The 23,415-nt window shown below is 63.4% G+C and overlaps 1 protein-coding gene across 6 annotated transcripts in view; it reads right to left on the bottom strand.

Moving 5' to 3' along the window:
- The window catches only part of VAV2 (vav guanine nucleotide exchange factor 2), a 97,201-nt gene that overhangs the window by 60,843 nt on the left and 12,943 nt on the right, over positions 1-23,415 (bottom strand). For all 6 annotated transcript variants that reach the window (XR_011473342.1, XR_011473341.1, XM_070430336.1 and 3 more), the window contains exon 2: positions 3,319-3,435. Coding sequence is in view for 4 of the 6 variants with exons in the window: in XM_070430336.1 (XP_070286437.1) it covers positions 3,319-3,435 (117 nt within the window). In the remaining 2 variants the exon portion in view is untranslated. The remainder of the gene's footprint in view (positions 1-3,318; positions 3,436-23,415) is intronic.

Raw genomic sequence — 23,415 nt, 5'->3', positions numbered from 1 at the left:
GCCAGCGGATGAGCAAACATTAAGGGAGGCGAGCAAACACAAGAGCAAACACAGGCCGCGGGCGGGGGACACACACGGGTCGGATCCACGCCCGAGGCTGCACTCCCTTCCTCCCGGCCCAGAGCGAGCCGGGACGGCCCAGCGATGCCCGTGATGCGCATGCTCGGGAAAGCAATGGCCTGATGGGTGACAGCTCCACGCAGGTCAGGTGGGACCGGAGGCTGGTCAGGCGGCGTCCCGCGGCACCGACCCACAGCCAAGGCCACGCCCACTGCTCAGTGCAGGGCCTCCAGGCCACCGCCCGAGGGCATGGCCAAGCACAGCGCACCGCCTTAGACCCTCCAGCCGTCCTCAGAGGCCTCTACAGACGCCCCAGAGGGAGGGGACCGGGACCAAGGGCCCAGCCAGTGCCGTCTGGTACTGACTCGCCCGCTCCCAGCGTCACATTCTGTCCTGAGCCCCTAAAGGGTCTCAACCCGCCACTGTCTGGCCACTGTCACTTCCAGAAGCACCAGCTGCCTCAAGACGTCGGGGATGGTGGGGGGGTTTGGGGGGGGTGTCCGCGGGAGGGCAGGGCTCCACACTGGCCTCCTCCTCGCTTCCCAGTGATGGGAGAGCCACGTGCTGACCGTGCCTGTCCCTGCCGACAGCTGCCCACCTGGCCGAGGGCGGGGGCATAGCCGAACACGAGACTCCACCTCTGCCGTCGGCAGGACCCGACGGGACCCCCAGTTCCACTGTCGCTGTGGGGCATGAGAGAGACCTGCCTTCTCTTTCCTCCCTCCCTCCCTCCTTCCCTTCCTTCCTTCCTCCCTTCCTCCCTCCCTCCCTCCCTCCTTCCCTCCCTCCCTCCCTCCCTCCTTCCCTTCCTCCCTCCCTCCCTTCCTTCCTTCCTTCGTCCCTGAAGGGCTTGTGGGCACCAAGAGCCCGCACACAGCGCAGGGAGCCCACACTGAGCGCTGTGGGTGGAGGGGAGGCCGGAGGCGGCGGACGGACGTGCACTCGGGTGAACGGGCTGCGCGGCCTCTTCGCGCTAAATGACTACACGCCTGTCGGTCGCCCCGCCCTGCTCACGGCCAGGTTCGCCGCTTCAGAGGTTCTGAGCCGGCAAAATGTTTAATGAATAATAAATAGGAGCGTTAAGCCCTTCACCAGAGGCTGTGCGCCGCTCTTTCACTCACACGCAGACACAGCCGCGGGGCCTTCCTCTCGGGTTAATTCTGCCCGAAATGGAGGCGACCGTGAGCCCAGGACCCGGCGGGTCCCTGGAGCAGGGCAGCCTGGCTGGGCCATGCAGGGGAGCAGCTGGGGCCTCCCTGGAACGGGTCCCTGACCTGGGGGGGCGGGGGGGCCCAGGATGTCCAGTCTCCCCAGGCCCGGCAAGGCGGCTGGGCCAGCCGGAGCCTCCTGACCCACCGAGGGCCCCTCCCCGCTCCTCCCATGAGATCCATGTCCAGGCAGACAGACAGGTGCCCTCGGTCCACAAGCCCCGGCCTCGGCCAGGGACCTCAGGAAGGAGGGAGGGAGGGAGCGGGGGGAGGGGAAGGAGGGAGGAAGGAAACCCAGGCCTACAAGGAAGGCGAGTCACACTCGGTCCCTCAGTGAGGGTGGAACTGGGGGTCAGTCAGGTCCTGCTGGCGGCGTGTCCTGCCGGGCCCCTGCCCTAGGCCAAGTGACAGCTGCTGGCAGGGTGGTCAGCTCCGCAGGCCTCACTCCAGGTCTAGTGACCGAAGCCCCTCTCCCGCCCCATCCCTCCCTCCCACAGAATGAATGCCGGCGCGGTGGAGCAGCCGGCCGGCAGCTTCCCTGGCGATGAGGCCGCTCACCCGGTGTCTGGCTGCACCCTCAGGGGCCACCTGCCTGCTGCCCCCCACGCCTATGCCAAGGGTCTCCCAGGAGCCCTGAGCCGGGGGGGGGGGGGGGGGGGGTGCAGAGAGAACCCGCCACCACAGGGCTGCCCTCCCACGCGGCTGCTCCCTGCCCAGGCACTGCGGTTCGAGGAGAGAGAGCGGAGCTTCCATCCACCTGAGAGCAGACCCGTGGGGACTGAGGAGTTCTGACGGGCCAGGAACCCACGTGGCTCTGGTCCAGCTGCAGCGGCTGTGCCGGCAGACGCGCCCCTGGGCAGCGGGGAGGGGGTACCTCCGAGTCCCGGGGGGGCCACCAGCGGACGTCGCTGAGTCAGAGACCCAGGTGGTTGCACAAATCGACGGGCTCTTGAACAGGCCCGGGACCTCCTCTCTGGAGAATCTCAGGAAGAAGGAATACCGTCAAGCCCAGGTGGCTGATGGGAAAGTCCTGGCCTCGATGCCAACCGGACGCCTCTCAGCCCTTCAGTTCTCAGCATCTGTCACTGCCCCGCATAAACCATGCGCCGGCGACGGCCACTCCCCGAGCCCCAGCCCTGACCCTGGTCCTCAGATAACGGCAATAAACGCCTCCCAGAGTTCCCATCAGAGGTGGGGCCGCCCTCCAGGCCGTCCGGGAAGCTCGGTCCCGCAGAGCCCGTGCCAGCGGCGGAGGGCAGGGCCGGCCTGGGGATCCTGCAGGCGCTGGAGGGGACACGGGCCACCTGGGCCTCGGGCAGCACCGCACCAGGTCTGTACTCAGCCCCGCACGCAGCCCCGGGCCACCCAGGGGTTGTCCTGGTCCTGACCCAGCGATTTACAAGGGGTGACCTTGGCCCTGTGGTGCTACCTGCTGGCACGTGCACCCCGAACCCGGGCTCACCAGGAAGCCGGGAATCAGCCTTTGGACGGCCCGGCCTCGGGTCCCCTCCCCGTGCCAGCCAGGCTCCCAGGACAGCTGCCAGAGAGACTTCCCCGAGGCATGGACCCAGGGGACCCTTGGGGTTCAGGTGGTCACCCCTCCTTGCCTCACACCTGCCGGAGCTGTTTCAAGGTCACTGAGGGAGCCCCTCCCACCCAGCGCCACCCCTGCTGGCTCCTAAGGTGCGGGGCCGGGCAGCAGCCCTCTCTCCCTTGGAGAACGAAGACCTGGGGCAGGAAGTAAACTCTCGGGTCCCCAGCTGGACAGGCAGGGCCAGGGCTCCACCGGTTCTGTCCTTGTCCACACCCTGCGGTCCCTCCACCTCCTGGCCTCACCCCGAATGGTCTGAGCACGGGCTGGCCTGCTGTCCCGGCCCCCGACTCGCCCCTCCTGTTGGCACACAGTCCCGCCTGCACCTGCCGGACGGGGGACGGACAGCCCGCTCCTCGGCTTTGCAGGGCCGGGCCCGTCTGGTTACCTGGCCCCCCGGCCGCCGAGCCGGCCCTCGGCCACCAACCTGGGGGACGGAGACGGGAGGAGGTCACTCACCTTCCCGAAGTCTCGGACATCGAAGAGGTCGAAGGGGTCAAACAGCTCGCTGTTCCTCAGCCCAAACTTGTCGTGGCAGACCTTGAGGAACGTGCGGATGTTCTTCAGGCACAGGAACTGGGGAGAGAAGGGAAAGCGTGAACCCTGGGGCCGACGGCAGATTCCGCGGCCCCGGGGCCAGCACAGTCCTGCTCAGGAGACGCACCGTGAACGTCCCACCGCCCAGAGTCACAGACGGCCCAGCCCTCGGCCTCTCACCACCATATGCCCAACCCCCGCCCAAGGGGACGCAGCACATTTCAACCTGACCATCTTGACTGGAACAAAGATGCTGGCCTTGAGTGAGCAAGGATGGAGTGTGCACACGCACACACACATGCATGCATGCACGAGCTCACACACATACACGTGCACAGGTACACACATCTGCACCTTCCTGGGCACAGACTGGCCACAGTTACTTTACAAGCGACAAAGCCGACAGCCGGGAAGCACCCCATAAACAGAGCAGCACAGGCCGCCACAGTAGGGGCGGAGCCGGCACAGAGGCCAGAACCCCCAGATCAACATCCAGGCGGCTCCTCCCCCTTCACCCCGCCCCGTACCCCAACATCTGGGCTTCCAGCCTGCACTGGGCATGGCTCCGCAATGGGGGAGGAGGCATGGGGGGAGGGGTCGCCGGCTTGCAGCCCTGAGAGGAGGAGCCGGTGGGAACTTAGGGCGGCAGGCGAGGTGGCCGGAGCTCAGCCCAGTCACTGGCCCTGGTGGCACCGTCGCTGATCCTGACCTGCGGGACCAGGGGGAGTGGCTCGGCCCCCGAGACCTGGCTCCTAACATGAAGCCCCTCACTGGGTTAACTTTGTGTCCTAAGGGCATGGGTGGTGCTCGGTGTATGGGAGCCCCCGGCCCACCACGTTCACCCCGTCAAGCTCCGCGTGGGTGCCCACGGGCGAGACGCCACACACAGCGGAGAACAACAGGGTCTCAGTCATCCTCCCTGGTAACCGCTCACTAGGCGCCCAATGGCTCCATGCCCAGAGCTGCAAAGAGCCAGCCTGCTCCCCGGAATTCAGACCAATGGCCGGTTCAGGTGAAGGACAGGCCAGATCGGAGCTCCGGCAGCCCCCCAAAACCAAGCTGCCTGAGAACACCCTGCAGCACTCACGCCCAGCCCAGCCCAGCCCGACTCTCTGCCCATCCACCCACCTTCCAAGGCCTTGCCCCTGCCTCAGGCCACTCCTCCCGTCCCACCTGGGCTGGTCCCTGGTCACTTGGAGACTGAGTCTGAGTTGGGGGGAGGGTGCGGGGGGGCCTGTGTGTATCATTTTTTCTGAACTGTAAGAGAAAACTGCAGACTCAACCCCCCGCACCCCAAACACCTGAATCCGAGTGTATTTCCTAAGAACAGGACCCCCCCCCCCCCCCGCCACAGGCCAGCGCCCACGTCAAACCGGGAAATGAACTGGGTCCCACCCGTGCCCACCTTCCCGCGCACCTGCTTTCATTTCTTCACCATAAAGGACAACCAAGGTGTCATCAGAGCACAGAGTAAAAACCGCGCCCGCGCCTGTAGCTGCCATGTCTGTCTCCGTGAACCTAACAGCAGCGCCCAGGGAACCTTCTGGAACAATGGAGATGCCCTCTGTCTGCCCGCTGAGCACCTGAAATGCGGCCACACCAGCTGAAAAGCAGCACCTTTACCTTCATTTCACTCTAATTCATTTAAACGGAGTACCCTCATGTGGATCTAGCAGACCCCCGCCTCTCACCCAAGACCTGACATTTTTAAGAATGCGGACATGGGGACACGCACTGTAGGTCCCACGAGTACGCGGCACCGGGTCAGGTAAATTCACAGACGGGAAGAGCAGCAGAGCGACGGTGCCGGGGCTGGGGGGGGTGGGGGGGAGCGGGTGGGGGGGGGCTGGGCTTTCTGTTTGGGAAGATGAAAAAGTTCTAGAGAGAATAGTGTGATGGTTACACAACCCTGGGAACTACTTCACCCTCTGGTGTAACTTGCAATGGCTAAAATGGCAATAGTTACGCTCTATAGAACTCACCGTGATAAAAACATTGATTTAAAAATTAAGGGGCCCTAGCCAGTGCGGCTCCGTGGTTAGAGTGGTGGCCCACAGGCTGAAGGGTCGCAGGTTCGATTCCCGGTCAAGGGCACATGAGTCCTTTGCAAGCTCAATCCCCGACCCCAGTTGGGGTGCGTGCTGGAGGCAACCAATTGATGTGTCTCTCTCACATTGATGTTTATTGATGTTTCTGTCCATCCCTCTCCCTTCCACTTTCTCTAAAAACCAATGGAAATAATATCCTAGGGTGAGGATTAACCAAATAAATAAATACACACACACACACACACACACACACACACACACACACGTGCGCGCGCATAAAGTCAGAGACATGAGCCCCCAGGGAGGAGGCAGAGACCAGGGTGCTGCTCCCAGGAGCTGAGAAAGGCGGAGGCGGCCAGGGAACCGCCAGGGCGAGGCCCGGACTCTCCGTCAGAGCCCGAGAAAGGCCGGCCCTGCCCACACCTGGACCTTGGACCTGCGGCCTGCGGAGCGGGAGTGGGACAGAAGACGCTTTTGCGGCCTTAAGCACCCCTCGGTCCGGTCCGTGGGCCACGGCTGGGGAGGGGTGCACCGGCCGCCCTCTCCCTGCCTGTGTCGGCCCCTCGGCCCCGCCCCTCCCACCGCGGACGCTGCAGCTGCCGGCGGCTCCACTATTTTCTGCACGCCGCCCGTCTCTAATTTCCACTAAGCATTTATTTTCATTCCTCCTCGGCCTCCATTTTTAGAGTTAATTACACAGCGCCTCACCATAATCGCAGCCCGCACGCCAGGCTTCCTTTCGGGGCTCAGGGCCGGACGCAGCGTCGGCCCGGCCTGGCCCACTCCCTCCGTGGCCGCCCGGGCCCCTAACCTTCCAGAAGCGCTGTGGTCAGCGCCCGCCGCCCGGGCCAGCCTCTGCGGGGCGCACAGACCCGCCAGCCTCAGGGGAAGGGACACGGCGCGTCCAGGGAGAACCCAGACGCCAGGAGCCGGCTCCGCGCCCACACGGCATCCGTTCATGGAGTTTCCTGGGCGCTGGGCGCTGGGCTGCAGCTCTGCCCGCCGACGCCAGGACACCGAGGCTCGGACAGTTCAGAACGCTGGCTCCCAATGAGAAGGTGGCGGAGCTGAGGCTGGAACCCACGTGCTTCCGGGCGGTGCAGGCCCCTCGCAAGAACGGTCGCCGGGGGCCCGTGAGCCGGGTCCCCTGTCCTGCGCACCGTCCACAGCATCCCCTCCATCTCCTAAGTGGCTGGTTTCTTTCATAAGTGATGTGGTCACTACCCTCACCGCAGTTAGGGACACTGAGGCCCAGAGATAGAGGGGCAGTTAGGGACACTGAGGCCCAGAGCTGGAGGGGCAGTTAGGGACACTGAGGCCCAGAGATAGAGGGGGGCAGTTAGGGACACTGAGGCCCAGAGATAGAGGGGCAGTTAGGGACACTGAGGCCCAGAGATGGAGGGGCAGTTAGGGACACTGAGGCCCAGAGATAGAGGGGCAGTTAGGGACACTGAGGCCCAGAGATAGAGGGGGGCAGTTAGGGACACTGAGGCCCAGAGATAGAGGGGGGCAGTTAGGGACACTGAGGCCCAGAGATGGAGGGGCAGTTAGGGACACTGAGGCCCAGAGATAGAGGGGCAGTTAGGGACACTGAGGCCCAGAGATGGAGGGGCAGTTAGGGACACTGAGGCCCAGAGATAGAGGGGCAGTTAGGGACACTGAGGCCCAGAGCTGGAGGGGGCAGTAAGGGACACTGAGGCCCAGAGATGGAGGGGCAGTTAGGGACACTGAGACCCAGAGATGGAGGGGCAGTTAGGGACACTGAGGCCCAGAGATGGAGGGGCAGTTAGGGACACTGAGGCCCAGAGATAGAGGGGCAGTTAGGGACACTGAGGCCCAGAGATGGAGGGGCAGTTAGGGACACTGAGGCCCAGAGATAGAGGGGGGCAGTTAGGGACACTGAGGCCCAGAGATAGAGGGGGGCAGTTAGGGACACTGAGGCCCAGAGATGGAGGGGCAGTTAGGGACACTGAGACCCAGAGCTGGAGGGGGCAGTAAGGGACACTGAGGCCCAGAGATGGAGGGGCAGTTAGGGACACTGAGGCCAGAGGGATGGGTGCCGGTTCCAGGAGACCCTGCAGGTGGGACTGAGAGGACGCAGGTGGGAAGCAGGTGGGGCACGGCACAGCCACAGGCTGAGTGACAGGGCGGTGAAGCCCGACCCTGGCCAGTGCCAGGCCAGAGCTGCCCATCTCGTCCTGTGGCCGGCAAAGGCCGGCCGGCGGCGTCCCTGCGGCTTCGGGGCAGCGGCACCGTCCCTTTCCTTGGCCCGCAGGGCTCCCTACCAGGGCGGCCACGGCCTCGCCAGCGTCTTGAGGCCGATGCTGGGCCTCGGGAGCCGGGCTGTGGCCACAATGAGCGTCTGTCTCCAGAAAACTGGCCCCCTGCCCAGCGGCCCGGGGCTGAGCCAGACCCACTGGGCTTGTTTAGGGGCCTCCTGGGGCCTGGGCACCCACCTCGCCCCCAGCCCCCGCCCACAGGGAGGCCTTTCGCCCCTGGCCCCAAACAAGGCCCCGTTCAGGCCTGGCCGGGCGCCCGGGGCACGCGGCGGTGCCGGACACGTCGGCCTCCTCGGCCCTAATGGCCTGAAATGAGATTAGCTGAGGACTCAGGCTCCGTGCCCAGCGCCCAGCTCCCCGGGGCTGCGGGCAGCACCGCCAGGCCTGCTGCTCTCTGTCAGCTGTCATTCAGCTCTGGAGGCCCCGCGGGGAGCCTGCCGCCAGAGCCAGGACCCTGAGTCCCGGGGGCACAGTGGGGGGGGGGGGGCGCCATTGTGGCCACATAGTGCCCGCCTACGGATTGGGAAGACACTGCCAGGGACAGCTCCCCCTCTCGAGGTGCCACGGGGGCCTGTCCCACCGAGGGGGCGCCTCTGAGGCCCCCTCCCTGCCTAGGCGGAGCACCTCGGAGCGCACGGCCCCCAGCAGCTAATACACACAGGGGTACCAGGGCCACGCTTCACCCCACGCTACCTCACACACCCCAGCACGGAGAGGCAGCTGCAAAATGGGAAACAGAGGCAAAGAGAGGAGAAGCCACTGGCCTGAAGTCACACCCTCCACATTCCAGCCCAGACCCCGCAGACGGCAAGCCTGGTGGTGAGAGCCCTGGGCTGGCCCCGGGGCTGCACCTGATCCAACTCTCCGAGCCTCAGTTTTTCCATCTGTAAAATGGGGGAAGAAACCTCTGCCCTCTGACTTCCGGGATGCTGGGAGACACCTGCTTTAAGAAGCCACAGTTGACACGAGGGCTACCTCCCCCACGAGGTCCTGAAATCCCCAGAGCCCCCTGTGACATCACGCCCTGGCAGAGCGCAGGCAGGGGGCTGTGATCTTTACTCGGGGCACTGACCCCGGCCCGGTCAGCTGGAGCTGGCCCTCCATCCACACCTCCGCAGGCCTCTAATTACCGGCCTTGCTCCTCAAGGGCGCTGCCCGGGGGCTGGGCTGGGAGACCGCAGGCCACCAAAGACCCCGGGAGAAGATCTGTCGGAGGCTCTGCTCACAGCCAAGCCGGCGAGAGAACGGGGAGGTGACAGCATGCGCCCTTAACCCCCAGCCTCAGGAGAGACCCCTGGCCGCACAGCCCCGGAGACAGATGGGGCAGGCGGCATCCCAGCCTCGAGAGAACAGGATTCTCTTAAAACCTCTGCAGCGTCCGAGAGGTGGGGTCTCCACATCAGAACTCCGTAAGGGACAGCAGAGGCCCGACGCGCCCACGGACGCCCACGTGTCCTTGAGCTTCGTCAACAAGCGGCACTAACCCCGCTTCCCTCCGACAATCACACGCCGTCGGTGACGGTGACGGTGACGGGAACCCCGGGGGCCGCACTGCCGGGCCTGCCAATCACCCGCTCGGACTGGCAGCTGACCAGGTCTGTGATCAATATCAAAATGGAAAAGTGAATTAATTGTTTGTCTTGTTTATGCCCTGCTGATTCCAAAGGACATTCAAAACATCTTCATTCTCAGTTAGTAGAGGCAGCCGGCCGGAATAAAGCTTTTGAATTCAGGGCCCTTGGGGTAAACAGGTGGCCTTGAGGTGACCAGCTGGCTCTGACCTTCTTCTCCCCCTGCGTCCCAAACACCCTGGACAATGGCCCACCCCAGGGGTTTGAGATTGAGTGAATGAACGGGCAAGTGACGGAGGAAGGAAGGGCTGTATCGGAGAACCCCCAGCTGGCATCTCTGGGGTGGCCCTGTCCCCCACGACGGCTTCGGAGGTGCCGGGTCCCCATGAACAGCGGCTGCTTGGGTGGCAGGCCTCACTTCCTGACGCATCTCCTCCACCAACAAGCAGGCAGGTGGAACGTGGGGTTTGGGCACGAACCCCACTCCTGTCCTCGGGCCTCGGTGCACCAACCAGTCGGGGCCATCCGCTTGGCGTACCAACGCCACCGGCAGTGTCCTTGACCACCCATTCTACAGGTGAGAAAACCGAGGCTCGGGAGGCGGATCTGGGATTGGAACTCCACGCTGGCACCAGAGCCACGGAAGCCATGGTGACTGCCCCCGGCGCCGAGCGCCAGGAGGCGCCTGGGGAGACCGACCCAGCTCGCCCATCCGCTGCCCCAGGCAGGAGCGCACAGCCCAGCGGGGATCTGAGGAGTTGGGATTCGATTATGTCTGGACAATTGAACATGAGCGCTTCCTGCACTCGGGCCACTTCCCCGGCTGCACGCGCGCTGAGAGATGGGGCGCGACCGGGCGCCAGCCGCCAGCCGCTGATGGATGAGAGCCGCCTTGGTGGGCCCCCGGCCTCTGGGCTGCTGGGGAGGGGGGGGTTTCTTTGTGCGGCCTGGTGTTCCAGGGGCCATGCCACGTCGGGCGTGGCAGCACCGTGCCCACCGCTCGCCACGAGACAGCTTAGCCCAAGGCTGCTAGGTTTTGTCACCCAGAAAGGACCGCGTCAGCATGGCGCTTCCTTTCCCCATCGGTGAGGTTTCTAGCCAAGCCCGCGAGCACGCAGGCGGCTGAGACAGGCGACAGCCTCCCTTTCCCAATGACCAGCAGCCCCGGGCGGCGCCAGGCACTCACACCTGGCTCATTCCTCGAACACAATCACGGATCCCAATTCGCACGCGGGGAAAAGGGCTTGGGGACCGCCACGTGGACACGTAGGGGGGGAGGACGCAGCTCTAACCCAGGTGGGTCTGGTCCAGTCCTCATGGTCTTGTCCACCATGCAAGGCTCCTCCCATGAGAGACCCCAAAAGCCACGGACGGGGAAGCCCCCTCAGGGGCCGACATCCGAGGAGGCCGAGCCAGGCTGTGGGGTGGGGACAGCTGTCAGGGTCTCCTGGGGCCGCAGGCTCTGTCCCTCTGGTCCCAGCCCTCCTGCGGGGCAAGTGCTCCCCAGCGAGGCGGTGCCTCCTCCACCCCCAGGGGACTGTCCTCCAGCCCTGACGACCAGAGTGACTCAAAAGGCACCCAGCCTCCAAGGCAGACAAGTCCAGCCTCAGCAAGCTTCCAGACCCCTGACCCCTGACCCCCTCCCAGGACCCCTCCCACAAGGATGCCCTGACGGGTTTCTGGCGCACTCTGGCCAATTCCGGGAAAACTCGCAGGAGCCTCCGCCTTCGGCCCGGCCACTCCCCTCTCCCCTTCGGTTCCTGAGAAGGCGGCCGGGCTGTATGGACGCTGCAGACACGGCTGACACGGGCTCCGCTGGGCTCGGGGCCCTGGCCCCGTGTTCCCGCGGCTCCACAGGGCCCTGTGCTCACCAGCAGGCTCCCCCTCTGCCCACCACATGGCCTCCCAAGGTGGTCACGGCTCCAGGGGCCATCTGCTCGCCCCTATGGACAGTTGCCATCGTGAAATGGGAGGGGGCTTCCCAGCGACACTGGGAGGGGCTCAGGGAGCCGCGGAGGCAGGCTCTGAAGGGTGAGGGGTCGTGCTCCGGCACCAGGGCGGCTCGCTGGCAGCCACGCAGGGCCAGGCCGTGCCAAGCGGGTGACGGCCACAAAACGGTGACCCCTGTCCTGATCGCGGAGCACTTCCTCATCGACGCTGGAGGGAAACGCGCCAAGAAAAACAATTGTGGAAAAGCACGGCCTGGAAGTGGGGTGAGGGGCGGCTGGGCGCTTCACGCTCAACTCTGCGTCCGTTCACGCCCCGGTCCCCACACACTCAGTAGGTGCCCAGGGTGCCCAGGCCCCGCCGGGCCCCGGGCTCAGAGAGCAGCCGGGGGAGGCAGGGACCCCTCTGAGCCCACAGCGTCCCCCGTCCGGGGCAGAACCAGGCCTGAAACTTCCCAGCAGCCCTGGAAAGACCCGAGGCTCCGGCTGCTGCTGTCTGAGCCGGAGGAGTTATCAAGACTTCAAGGTCGGGTCAAAGCAGAGGTTTTCTACAAAGCCAGCAGGAAATTGCTTTCCTGGCGTCTCTCTGTGCAGCCACCTCCCCTAAGCCGGCTCCTGGACGCTCGAGGGCTCCCATCCCACCGCCTGCCCAGGCCTCCTCCAGCTGGCAGGCTCAGCGGGATTAGCTGGGCGCTGCCTGGCGCGGTGCCCCCCCACCCCAGGATCCGCAACGGATGCGACACCCTCTTCTCTCCCCTGGCCACAAGCCGTCTGTGAAGTCGCCCCTTGCTTCTGGCCCTTCATGCTTCAGACGCCCCTGAATTGGGGTGGAGGGCTCAGGCAGACCCAGGCAGCTTTCACACGGAGCTACATGGGTTCGCACTCACACCCTCCCTGACCCCCGCCCTGGGAGCCGCCCCTCGTGACCCCAGCTCCAGGTGAACCCGGGGCTCAGACCCCCAGCTCGGCCTGTCTAGTGGCTCTATGGAAAGGTGCCCAACTTGAGCACCCCAAAATCAGGTCACCCCAGGTGTCCCCCCTCCATGGGGCCACCTCCACCGCACCTGCCGGCCAGAGCCAGCACCTGCCGGCGGCCGAGACGCCCTCGCCCTTTACAGTCTGATCATGTAAGCGGCCTCCCGTGCGTGCGGTGACCCAACCCATGACGCGTGGCGATTTTACGTCTCATCACCAGGAACATCAAGGGACAGAGAGCAGCCTTCTCCAGGGGCTGCTGCAGAAACTCGGGGCTGTGGGGATCCCCCAGTCACAGCATTTCGAGAAGAAGAAAATGTCATGTTCAGTGACCCCCCTGGCTCCCGGGGGTTTCTGAGAAGGGGCGTGGGCCCCAGTGACTGCGGGCTCCCCCCTCCCCCAGACACGCCTCAGGCCGGCCAGTCTGTCTGCAGGCCACCCGCTGAGTCACCGCCTGGGGGCAGGAGGCGGCTGCAGCGCCTGGGCCATCCTCCCTGGGGGAGGCCTCCGGCTGCCTCGCTCTGCAGGCACAAATGCTGGGAAGGACCCAAGTGCCCAGGGCAGGAAGGAGAAGCACATAGTAGGTGCTCAGGAAAATGGAGTGACTAAACCAAACCCTAGCTGGTTTGTCTCAGTGGATAGAGTGTCGGCCTGCGGACTGAAGGGTCCCAAGTTCAATTCCGGTCAAGGACACATGCCCAGTTTTGCAGGCTTGATCCCCAGTAGGGGTCGTGCAGGAGGCAGCCGATCAATGATTCTCTCTCTCACTGATGTTTCTTTCTCTCTCTCTCTTCCTTCCTCTCTGAAATCAATAAAAATATATTTTTTAAAGAAACAACTGAGCGCCTAAGGGTGGGTGTTCCAGGAAGGCGGGGGGAGGGGGGGTGCATGTGGGCGTGCAGGTGTGCGCACATGTGTGCGTCTCAGGATGACTAAGCTGAGGAGCGGGGCCGGCAGGCCTGCAGGTGGACCAGGCCCCAGAGAAGGGCCTGACGTCCCAGCAGGGGGCGGGTAAGACGCAAACACACTTTCCTGTTTTTAACTGCACTTCATGCTCATCACAGCGGTGGTGCGTCATTAAAGCACGTTTAACGGGATGAGGAAAGAGGAAGGCACTTCCTCCCGCCGCTGCCCCAACGCCATCCACACAGCAAGGAGCCACCTGGCGAGCCCAGCCGAGCCCAGCCGAGCCAGGTGGAGGCCAATCCACCGCCCGGGGCCCTCCTCTGGCTCCTGCAACCCATCAGGACCCCACTCCTTTGGGGTCACAATCCTTCAGTCAAATATTCACTCACTCGAGCCCCAAGCATCCAGGTGTCATCTACGTCCCCGGTTGCAGGGACCGCAGGGGGAGCCACACCCTCCCTGGGGAGGCGGGTGGGGGTCCAGGCCCTGACGCCAACACCAGGTGCCCCCACCCTCCTCTCCGCTCCCCGGGCCTCCCCTGCTCCAGGGACGCCCTTTCAATATGAAATCTCAGGCTTGGCTTCCGAAGTCACTCCCCTCCCACTCACGTGGGGACAAAACTGTCTGCCCACAGGCTCCCCGTCTGCGTAAAATGCACCCCAGGAATTTATCCCGAACCCAGGCCCCGCCTTGCTGGCCACGCAGGACAGAGGGACGCTGGAATACACGTCTGCTCAGAGCACAGCTCCGGCACCCTGACCGGGTCTCTGCCCCTCAGCGCCTGTTTCCCCAGGTCAGTGAACCTGAACGCAGCCCGGGAGTCCCGAGGAGGCAGACCCCTCCCAGTTCCTGGGGGCAGAGGGGAGGGAGGGCGTCCTCCCCCGTGTCCCCCCCTCCCGCCCATGAGAACAGCTACTGTGGGAAGGACAAAAAGCAGCCTGTGCCGTGGATGATGTGGAGACAGGGACCCCTCGTGCGTGCGCCGTGGGTGGGGATGGAAAACGGTGCCGCCGCTGGGGAAAGCAGTGAGTGTGGAAATGCCTCAAAAAACAAGAAATAGAGCTACCTCCAAACCAGCTCCACTTCTGCGTATTGTCAACGAGAGGTCGCCGCCACCACCCAGCGCCAACGGGAGCCCCCAATCTGGGGTGCGGTAAAGGGGAAACTTAACAGGTAAAGGCTCTACAAACCAGGGAAACACCGGCCCCCCAGGAAACAAAGGTCCCCCTTCAAGGCACCGGGGAGGTCATTCATATAGAAGTGCCCACCCTGGCCCCTGATTGGTCCATGTTCATGCAAATAAGGAATCCAAACGTGTACAATTTGATTGGCCCAAACAGCACTGCCCTAACTGGTCAATATGGAGCTGCTTTGATTGGTCAATAAATATGCAAATGAGGATTCAATGCAGAGCTCCCATTGGACGGGGCAGGTATCCGCTCATTGGTGGAAAGCATTAAAAAGGGAGAAAAATCCATGCCCTACCTGGTATGGCTCAGTGGATAGAGCATCGGCCTGCGGACTAAAGGGTCCCAGGTTCAATTCCAGTTGGGGGCACATGCTCGGATTGTGGGCTCGATCCCCAGCAGGGGGCATGCAGGAGGCAGCCGATCAGTGATTATCACTGATGTTTCTGTCTCTCTCTCTCCCCCTCCCTTCCTCTGAAATCAATAAAAGTATATTTTTTTAAAAGGGACAAAATCCAAACTGCTACCCCGTGGATGAGCCCGGAGGGCAGGGTGCTGACTAGTCAGCCAGTCACGGAAGGGCCAGTTCTGTATGATTTTGCTCCTGTGAGGTGCTTGGTCACAGTCACAGAGACAGGAAGTAGAGCGGTGGCTGCAGGGCTGGAGGCGAGGGGAGGGGAGTGGGTGATTGGTTAATGGTGCCGTTTCGGTTTGGGAAGATGAGAAAGTTCTGGAGACGATGGTGGTGATGGACGGGAATGTATTTAACAACCACTGAACTGTGCACTTGAAACGGTCAACACGATAAACGTCATGTTATGATTCATCCCGGACTCCCCCGCACCATCCACACCACACCCCCAGCGCGGGGGCTCCTGGAAGGGTCCCTGGTCTCGCAGGAGCAGCAAATACAACCTCCGTGCCGGGCACAGGGGCGCCGCCGGCCTGCAGGGTGCGGGGTGCGGGGTCCGGGGAACTTGGCCTGTCCTGAGTTGTTTCACGTTTTTATTTTTTCCAATGAGTCAGAAAAGTGAAGATCAACTGGAGAAGCTGCACTTTCTGGAAATTCCGGCGGAACCAGCGCCAGGCCCCAGGGCAGTGCAGGGGGGTGGGGAGTGGGGAGCAGGCTCCATTGTTTGCCTGGCAAGCAGCTGGGTTCTCTCCCCTGAACCGCAGGTCAGGAATGCTCACAGCTGCAGACTCGCCCTCCGCCCCCACCCACCGGGTGGGAGCCAAGCGGGGGAGGGCGGCTGGGCTGGGGCCTGGGGACAGAGCCGGGCCAGGGGAGGAGGGGGCAGGAAACACCCCCAGTTGTTTTTGCACAGAAAACGGAGCCGGAGCTGGTATTTCAGCTCGGGGAGCTGAGCTCCGGCCCCAGCCCGGCCCCACCTGCTCAGAGCGTGCGGGGACGGCAGTCCTCAGGGGAACAGGGGCACCCAGGGCTCAGCAGGCGGCAGGGGCTCCTGCTGCCGGGGTCTCCGGGGGTCTGTCTGGTCTTCCCATCCAGGCCTTGCCCCTCGGGGGCTCCCTGGGCTGGGATAGCAATCACCACTTCACTAGGTGGGGGAACGGGGGCCCAGACTGGCACTGGGGGCCTCCCCCTGCACCAGCTGCCAACGAGTTAGGTCTGATTTGTTTGTTAATCCTCACCCAAGGTTATTATTTCCACTGATTTTTTAAATTCTTTTAATTTTTTTTTTTTTTTAGAGAGGAAGGGAGAGGGATAGAGATAAAAAACATGGAGAGACCCCCCTACTGAGGATCGACAGGGAATTGAGCTGGTGACCTCTTGGTTCCTGGGTCAATGCTCAACTGCTGGGCCACACCGGCCGGACTCCATTGATTTTTAGAAAGAGTGGAAGGGAGGGAGGGAGGAAGGAAGGGGGAGAGAGAGAAACATCGATGTGAGAGAGACACATTGATTGGTTGCCTCCCGCGCACGTGCCTCGACTGGGGCTGGGGATCCAACCGGCAACCCAGGTACCTGCTCTTGATCGGGGATGGAACCCTGGACCCTTCGGTGGGCATGCCGACACTCTAACCATTGAGCCACACACCGGCCAGGGCAGTCCCTGTTGATTTTAACAGCAGGTGTGCCCAGGAATCGCCCCAGGGCATAAAACCTTTCTTTGTCTTTTCTCCCCAGGTAGAAACTCCTCTTTAGATAAGGGGGAAGGTGGAATCAAATAAAAACCTCCCTAAAGCAACACTTACCATTTTCTTGACTCTGCAGAGGTTTGGGGGTTTTTGTTCTTTTGGGGGGTTTTTGTGTGGTTTTTTTGTTTGTTTTTTAGACAACTGACTGCTGGGAATAACACCCAGCCCTGGGCCGCGCATCCCTCACCCCTCCCCTCCCGACGGGCATTCCGGCAGCTTCCAGTTTCACTATCGCATCTGCAGGAGAGTGACCAGCTTTGTTCTGCTCAAGGCCCCGCGGTGGGGGCCACCAGATACCCTCTCCCAGTCCAAGAGCCTTCAGCCCCAACAGGACCCTGTAGTAGAAATGGTTGAGCCACAGGGACCTCGGAAAGCCCTGGGCACCCATCACCCGCCTTCCTTCATTCATTCATTCTCCATTCATTCACGCAGCTGTCAGGCCTCGGGACACCAAGAAGGAAGAGGCACCCGGCCAGCGTGGCTCAGGGGTTGAGCATCGACCTATGAACAGGAGGTCACGGTTCGGTTCCAGTCAGGGCACATGCCGGCGGGGGTTGCAGGCTCGATCCCCAGTAGGGGGCGTGCGGGAGGCAGCTGATCAATGGTTCTCTCTCATCACTGATGTTTCTATCTCTCTCTCCCCTTCCCTTCTTCTCTGAAATAAAAAATATTAAAAAAAAAAAAAAAGGCAGAGGCCTGCCCTTGCGCACCCTCCACAGAAGCCATCACACGGGGCTCCCTGGCTGAGCCTGCAACGTGCCTGCCCCCCACCCTCCACCCCCCCGGCCCCGAGTTATTTTCGAGATGAGGGACAGGGCTGGCCAGGGGAAGTGAGAGGGCAGCGGAGCGGCTCGGGGTGGGGTGGGGTGGGAACCTGAGCGAGGCTCACCAGCTGCAGACCCAGGGGCAGCCCAGGCGGCCCCAGCGGGGACTAAATACTCCGAGGGGAGCCTCCTCAGTGGGGAGTGGGGATGGAAGTGGCAAACCCAGGGGCCAGGGAGACCCTGCTGCCCCCGGGGCCCTCAGATGGGCCCTCACTACCCAGGCTGACCGCCCAGGATCGGGCGCCATCTCAGGCAGCCACCTGTGGAAAGCCCGGCCAGGGGCACAGCTGGGAGCCGGGGTCCAGACCCCACCCGCCTCTCCTCCACGCTCCCCCGCCCCCTCCTGCCCACCCTCCTCGGCCCAACTGAACTGCTGAGACCGCTCCACCCCGGGGTGTGGCAGGCAGACAGGCCTGAGCAGAGCCAGGTACACGGACTGGCCGGGACGGAAGGTCACGGGGTGGAAAGCCCCAGGTGCCTAGCAACGCAGGCTGAAGGGTGGGACCCCGCCCAGGGTGACTCTCTCTCCCCTAGCACGAGGCTGGCCTTGCGGCTTGGACCCCCTGACCTTCCCCCGGAGATAACATCGAGGCCTCGGTTTTGGGCAGCTCCAGGCCCAGAAAAGCAGCTAAACCAGCCCCCGCTGCCTCAGGACCAGCTGCATTTTGTAATGACCCTGCCCTGGCGCCTGCCAGTCAATCAGTGGAGACGCCTGCCAATCAGTGGAGACGCCTGTCAATCAGTGGAGACACTTGTCAATCAGTGGAGACACCTGTCAATCAGTGGAGACGCCAGTCAATCAGTGGAGACCAGGCCCTGAATGGACACACCTGGAAACAGCTGACTGTGCTACTGAGCTCTCCTCCTGACTCCCAAGCTCCAAGGGCCCTTCCTCTACCTCTGTACCTTGTTTCCTAAGCCCATTTCTCTTAGGAATCACTTTTCCTATCCCCGTGATTTACCCATAAATGTTCTCTTATAGCCGGAGTCTTGGCTCTGAATTCTTTCTTAGCCAGAACCCACGTACCGAGCTGCTGAACCCAGGTCCGGTCTGACCCCACCGGTCCAACAGCACGCAGCGCCGTCCCCACCGCCCACAGCAGGGTGGTAAGCCGTCCCCTAGCTCGGCCATTCAGCATGGCCGAACCCCCACACCCCGCCCTGCCCCGCCCCGCCAGGAACCCAGGCTGGCTAGTAGGCACCAAGCACCCAGAGAATGCCGGACAGAAGAGAGAGGAAGGAGGGTGCAGTGGGTTAAAGTGCCCCTCCGCCCCAGGAAAACCCAAAGATATGTCCACATCACCACTCCTGGGATTCCAGAATCGGACTTTATTTAAAAAAAATCTTTGCACTTGGAATGGAGATAAAGATCTCAAGATGGAATCATCCCGTGTTCGAGGGGGCCCACATCCAAAGAGCAGTGTCTTTTTTTAATTTTTTTTATGTTAATCTTCACCAAAGAATACTTTCCCATTGATTCTTAGAGAGAGTGGAAGGGAGAGACACAGAGAGAGAAACATGGGTGTGAGAGAGACACATCCATTGGTTGCCTTCTGCACACGCGATGACCAGGGCCAGGGATCAAGCCTGCAACCAAGGTGTCCTTGACTAGACTTGAACCCGGGACTTTTCAGTCCGCAGGCCGCTGCTCTACCCACTGAGCCCATCAGCGGTTCTCAACCTGTGGGTCGCGAGCAATGAAAATACATCCTGCATATCAGATATTTACATGACAATTCATAACAGTAGCAAAATTACAGTTATGAAGTAGCAACGAAAATAATTTTATGGTTGGGGGTCACAACATGAGGAACTGTATTAAAGGATCGAGGCATTAGGAAGGTTGAGAACCACTGTCTAGGGCAACGGTATTTTTCTAAAAGACAGAGGAGGAGAGAGACACAGTGAGGAAGAGGCCGCCAAGGACAGAGCAGAGCTGCAGTGCTGTGGCCACAAGCCAAGGAACGCAAGCGGGTCCCTCCGAGAGCCTCTGGAGTAAGCAAGGCCTGGACCTCCACCCTCCCCTCCTCCACTCCGGCTTCCAGAACAATTTCTGTTGTAGCAACTTCGTTAGGGCCACTCCAGGGCATGGTGGGGGGCGGGGAGATGGATGCGTGGTGGGAGCAGACATGACCCAGCCCTGGGCCCTCACCTGCAGACACTCCTCAGCAGGTCACTGCTCCCTGCTCCTCTACCCCAGGGAAGAACCCCAGGAATGGGTGGGGGTGCTCTGAGGCCTCTCGGGGAGACCCTGCCTGCTCAAAGCCAGCGTCATGGTGCGCCGGGAGCTCAGAGGGGAGAAGGTTCTGGTGTGTGGGGAATTTAGGTCGTAAATCACAAGAAACTCAGGACTCACTTCCCTGCCTCCCTGTCCCCGGAGAGGCCTCGGTCACTGGACACAGCCCAGAGCGGCGGGCGCCTGGGGACATGGGGAGGCGGCCCCCGGGTGTGTGTTGGGGGGGGGGGTCCACTCCACAGCAGTGCCCGTGACTCCCCACGTGTCCGAGGGGCAGGCTAGGGGAGGGCGGGGGCCGAGAGGGGCGGGGCCAGGGGAGGGCGGGGCCAGGAGAGGGTGGGGCCGAGGGGAGGGCGGGGCCTAGGGGCGGGGCCAGGAGAGGGCGGGGTCGAGATGGGCGGGCCCAGGAGAGGGCGGGGCCAGGAGAGGGCGGGGCCCAGGGGAGGGCGGGGCTTCCCCCGCTGCTTGACAGGGAGATGCGCCCCTAAGCCCGCGGCACTGGCCACCTGACCCTGCAGCACCGCGGTCAGCAAAGGGGTCCGGCCCAGGGGGGCTGGAGGGTAGCGAGCTGCTGCTCCCTGGGGAGACGGGCCCCTGGGGCCTGCACCGCCAGTCCAGGGAGTGAAGCTCCCGGGCGGCACCAAGGGGGTGGGAGCGGGCAGGGCCTCCGCGCGGCTGCTCCGCTGGCCTGGGGGGCGCAGAGGAGGGGGTAGCCCCCCGGTGGGGTAGCCCCGCAGGCTCCAAGGCTGAGCACAGACGCCCCCCAGGGGGCGGACAAGCGTGTCCCCTCATCACCCCCCCCCCCTGCTGACATCACTATCCCAGCCGGCGCCCCAGCAGCCACCCCACGTGCCCCTCCCCGTCCTCCCCCGGGTGCGTCCAGGCGGCTGGGCCAGGGCTGCTGGGCCGGGCGGCGGCTGGGACGGCGAGGGTCCCGGCGAGGAGCCCAGACGGCGCTGTCACGGGGCGGTGGCCTCCCCACGGCTTCGTGCGGGTGGCCTGGGTCTCCCTGGCAGAGCCTGGGTCTGGGAGGCCGGTGTCCGGGTCTCAGACCCCATGGAATTCCTGGGACCCGCATCCGCTCTGGCCCGGCCTCGGGAGACCCGGGACGGGGACACCCAGGGACGGTGCCCGGCCCCTCCCCCAGGACCGCCACCCAGGCAGGGGCCACCGATGCGTCTCCCCTTCCCCACGCGGAGCCGAAGGGCCGCGGGGAGGAGAGTGGCCAGGGGGGCGCGGCGGCCCCGCAGCTGGTGTCCACAGGCCAGGGCGGCGCGGGTTGCGTTTCCTGTTTCCCATCCCATGCTGAGCGTTTGGGGAACTTCTCGGCCAGCAGCACCTCCTCTAAGAGACGCGGACAGGTCACCCCCGAGCTCTCGGGATTGGGCCACCAAAAGCCACTCACGAACCCCCGAGCCTGAAGCAGCGTGCCAGGGCACCCACCCCCCGGGCCTATAGTGGGAAAGGGTGTCCCCCGAAGCCCCCCCCCCGACTCCTCACCCCACAGGGGTGCGTGCAGAGCCCCAGCATCACCCCCATCTCCTGACAGCCCGGTCCTGGGACACTGCCCACCAGCCCCGCTCTGACCCTCACAGGCTCCGGAACACACAGCTGGGCAGAGGGGCGAGCAAAAAGGAACCCCCTCCCCTGGGGGCACAGGGGCGGCGGGGCCTCTGAAGAGCGGGGCTGGCCACTCACCCTCCCCTGGGCACCTGGGCTGCCAGGTGAGTAACAGGTCAGGACTCCTGCCGGGCCCCCTCCTGCCCCATCCCTCCACCCACAGAGCGGAGCACACCCACCCACCCCGGCGGCTCCAGCTGGGCCTCTGCAAGCGCGCGCGCGCGCACACACACACACACACACACACACACCCCAGCTCAGCGATGACCTCACCCCCATGGGAGACACTGGACACCGTTTGGGACGAACGCTGGGGGGGCCCGCCGCCTTGAACAGCTCGCGGAGTCCTCGTCTGATGGTGAACTTTTTGTGCCAACGTTCAGTTTTCTTTTTAAAGTTATCCTCTCTGCTTTGGTAATGTGCAGCGGGGTCTGACTCGTGGCTCAGGCCCCGTCCCGTCCTCCTGGGGTTCCTCCGGGGGCTCTCGAGGCCGCTCACTCCATCGGAGCCACTTCTCTGGGGTCAAGTGGAGGGAACTGCCTGTGCGCAGGAGGCAGGACAGAGCCCGCCTGGCCTGGGAACGGTGGGGGCGATGGAGCCCGGGTCCAGGAAACCTCCTGGGTGGGGGGGGTGGGCACAGAACCCTCTACCTCAGCGGTTCTCAACCTTGGCTGCACATTAGAATCACCTGGGAATCTTCTTAAAATCTCCCAGGTGATTCTAATGTGCAGCCAAGGTTGAGAACCGCTGCTCTACCTGGACCCTCTGCCTCCTTGGCCTCCTTTGCTGCCGGCTGCCTGGCCAGGAAGAGGCCCCGCCCACCTGCACAAAAGGAGGCTTTGAAGCAGGAGAGGGATGAGGAAGGCGGGGCCCTGGTTTGTATTTTGGATCGCTTCTCAGAAATCTCCTCCTCCGACACCATGGCAACCAGGCGGCAGCTGGGGGAGCCGCCTGTGAGCTGGGCTGAGTTACGGGGGAGGGGGGCTGGGGGATAGAGACCTCTGCTCCCCCTCTCTGAGCCTCAGTTTGCATCTGGAATATGGACACCACAACCCAGGTGCTGGCTCCTGTCAGCCCAGGCGCTACAGGAAGCCGAGGCCCAGGCTGGACTCATGAGGGGGAGGCCGGGGAGGTGCGGGCGGGGCTGGGGGGGTCTGCATCTTCCCGCAGCTGGGGGCTCGCAAGGCGCCTGCACTTCCCACCCAGCAGCCCGCCTGGTGCACCCACTGCACTGTCACTGCCGGGGAGCCCGGGGGAGCAGGAGGCAGGGCCGAGGCACAGACACAGGGAGGGGTCTCCCTGGGAGCTCTGCGGCGAGAAGTCTCGGGGATCGCCCTGCCACCCAGGGCTCAGCCGTTCCCAGAACCCAGTCAAAGCCCCAAAAGGAGGGGCAGGGAGGGGTCCAAGTCCTGGGGCTGCTGCTCCGATGGCTGCAGACTGGCCTCAACCAACAGGAACATGCACTCTCCCCGTCCTGGGCCAGAATCTGAAATCAGGGTGCCTGTGCTGTGCTCCCGGAGGGCTCCAGGGAGCGTTCTTCCTGCCTCGTCAGCTTCTGGGGGATCACGCGCCCCGACTCTGTCCTCCCGTTCTCGCGCGTGTTCACAGGGCCCCCGCCACCCTGTTCCTGTGCCCACCCTCGCTTGGTCACATGGCGCCACCCCCTCCTTCACTGCCCCCTCTTGCTTGATCACGTGGCCCGCCTCTGTTCACAGGTGCACTTCCGGCCATCACGTGCCCCCCCACCGAATCACATGCACACTTCCAATCACGTAGCTCCGCCCCTATTCACTGCGCACTTCCGGTGATCACATGGCACCGCCCCTGTTCGTGTGCACACTTCCGGCTCATCACGTGGTCCCGCCCTGTTCACGTGCGCACTTTCTGGCCAATCACGTGGCCCCGCCCCCTTGAGAACTTGGATCAGCAGTTCTCAACCTGTGGGTCGCGACCCCTTGGGCGGTCGAACGACCCTTTCACAGGGGTCGCCTAAGACCATCCTGCATGTCAGATATTTACATGACGATTCATCACAGTAGCAACATGACAGTGATGAAGTAGCAACGAAAATAATTGTATGGTTGGGTCCCAACATGAGGAACTGTATTTAAAGGGCCAGAAGGTTGAGAACCCCTGTGGATGGTGCCACCTCCCTGGTCTGGCCCTGCTCTCACACCTGTCAACAGTCCCTTTGCCAGAGTCCTTCCGGAAAATCGCTGTGTGTGCCACCCCTCCTGCTGGATGTGATGCTGGGATGGAAAGGAGACAGG

This window comes from Myotis yumanensis, unplaced genomic scaffold (assembly GCF_028538775.1).
Source record: "Myotis yumanensis isolate MYYU_CA2020_CCGP unplaced genomic scaffold, mMyoYum1.0.hap1 SCAF_12, whole genome shotgun sequence".
Taxonomy (NCBI): domain Eukaryota; kingdom Metazoa; phylum Chordata; class Mammalia; order Chiroptera; family Vespertilionidae; genus Myotis; species Myotis yumanensis.
Note: the sequence above shows the minus strand (reverse complement) of the source record. Positions and strands in the feature narration are given on the sequence as shown.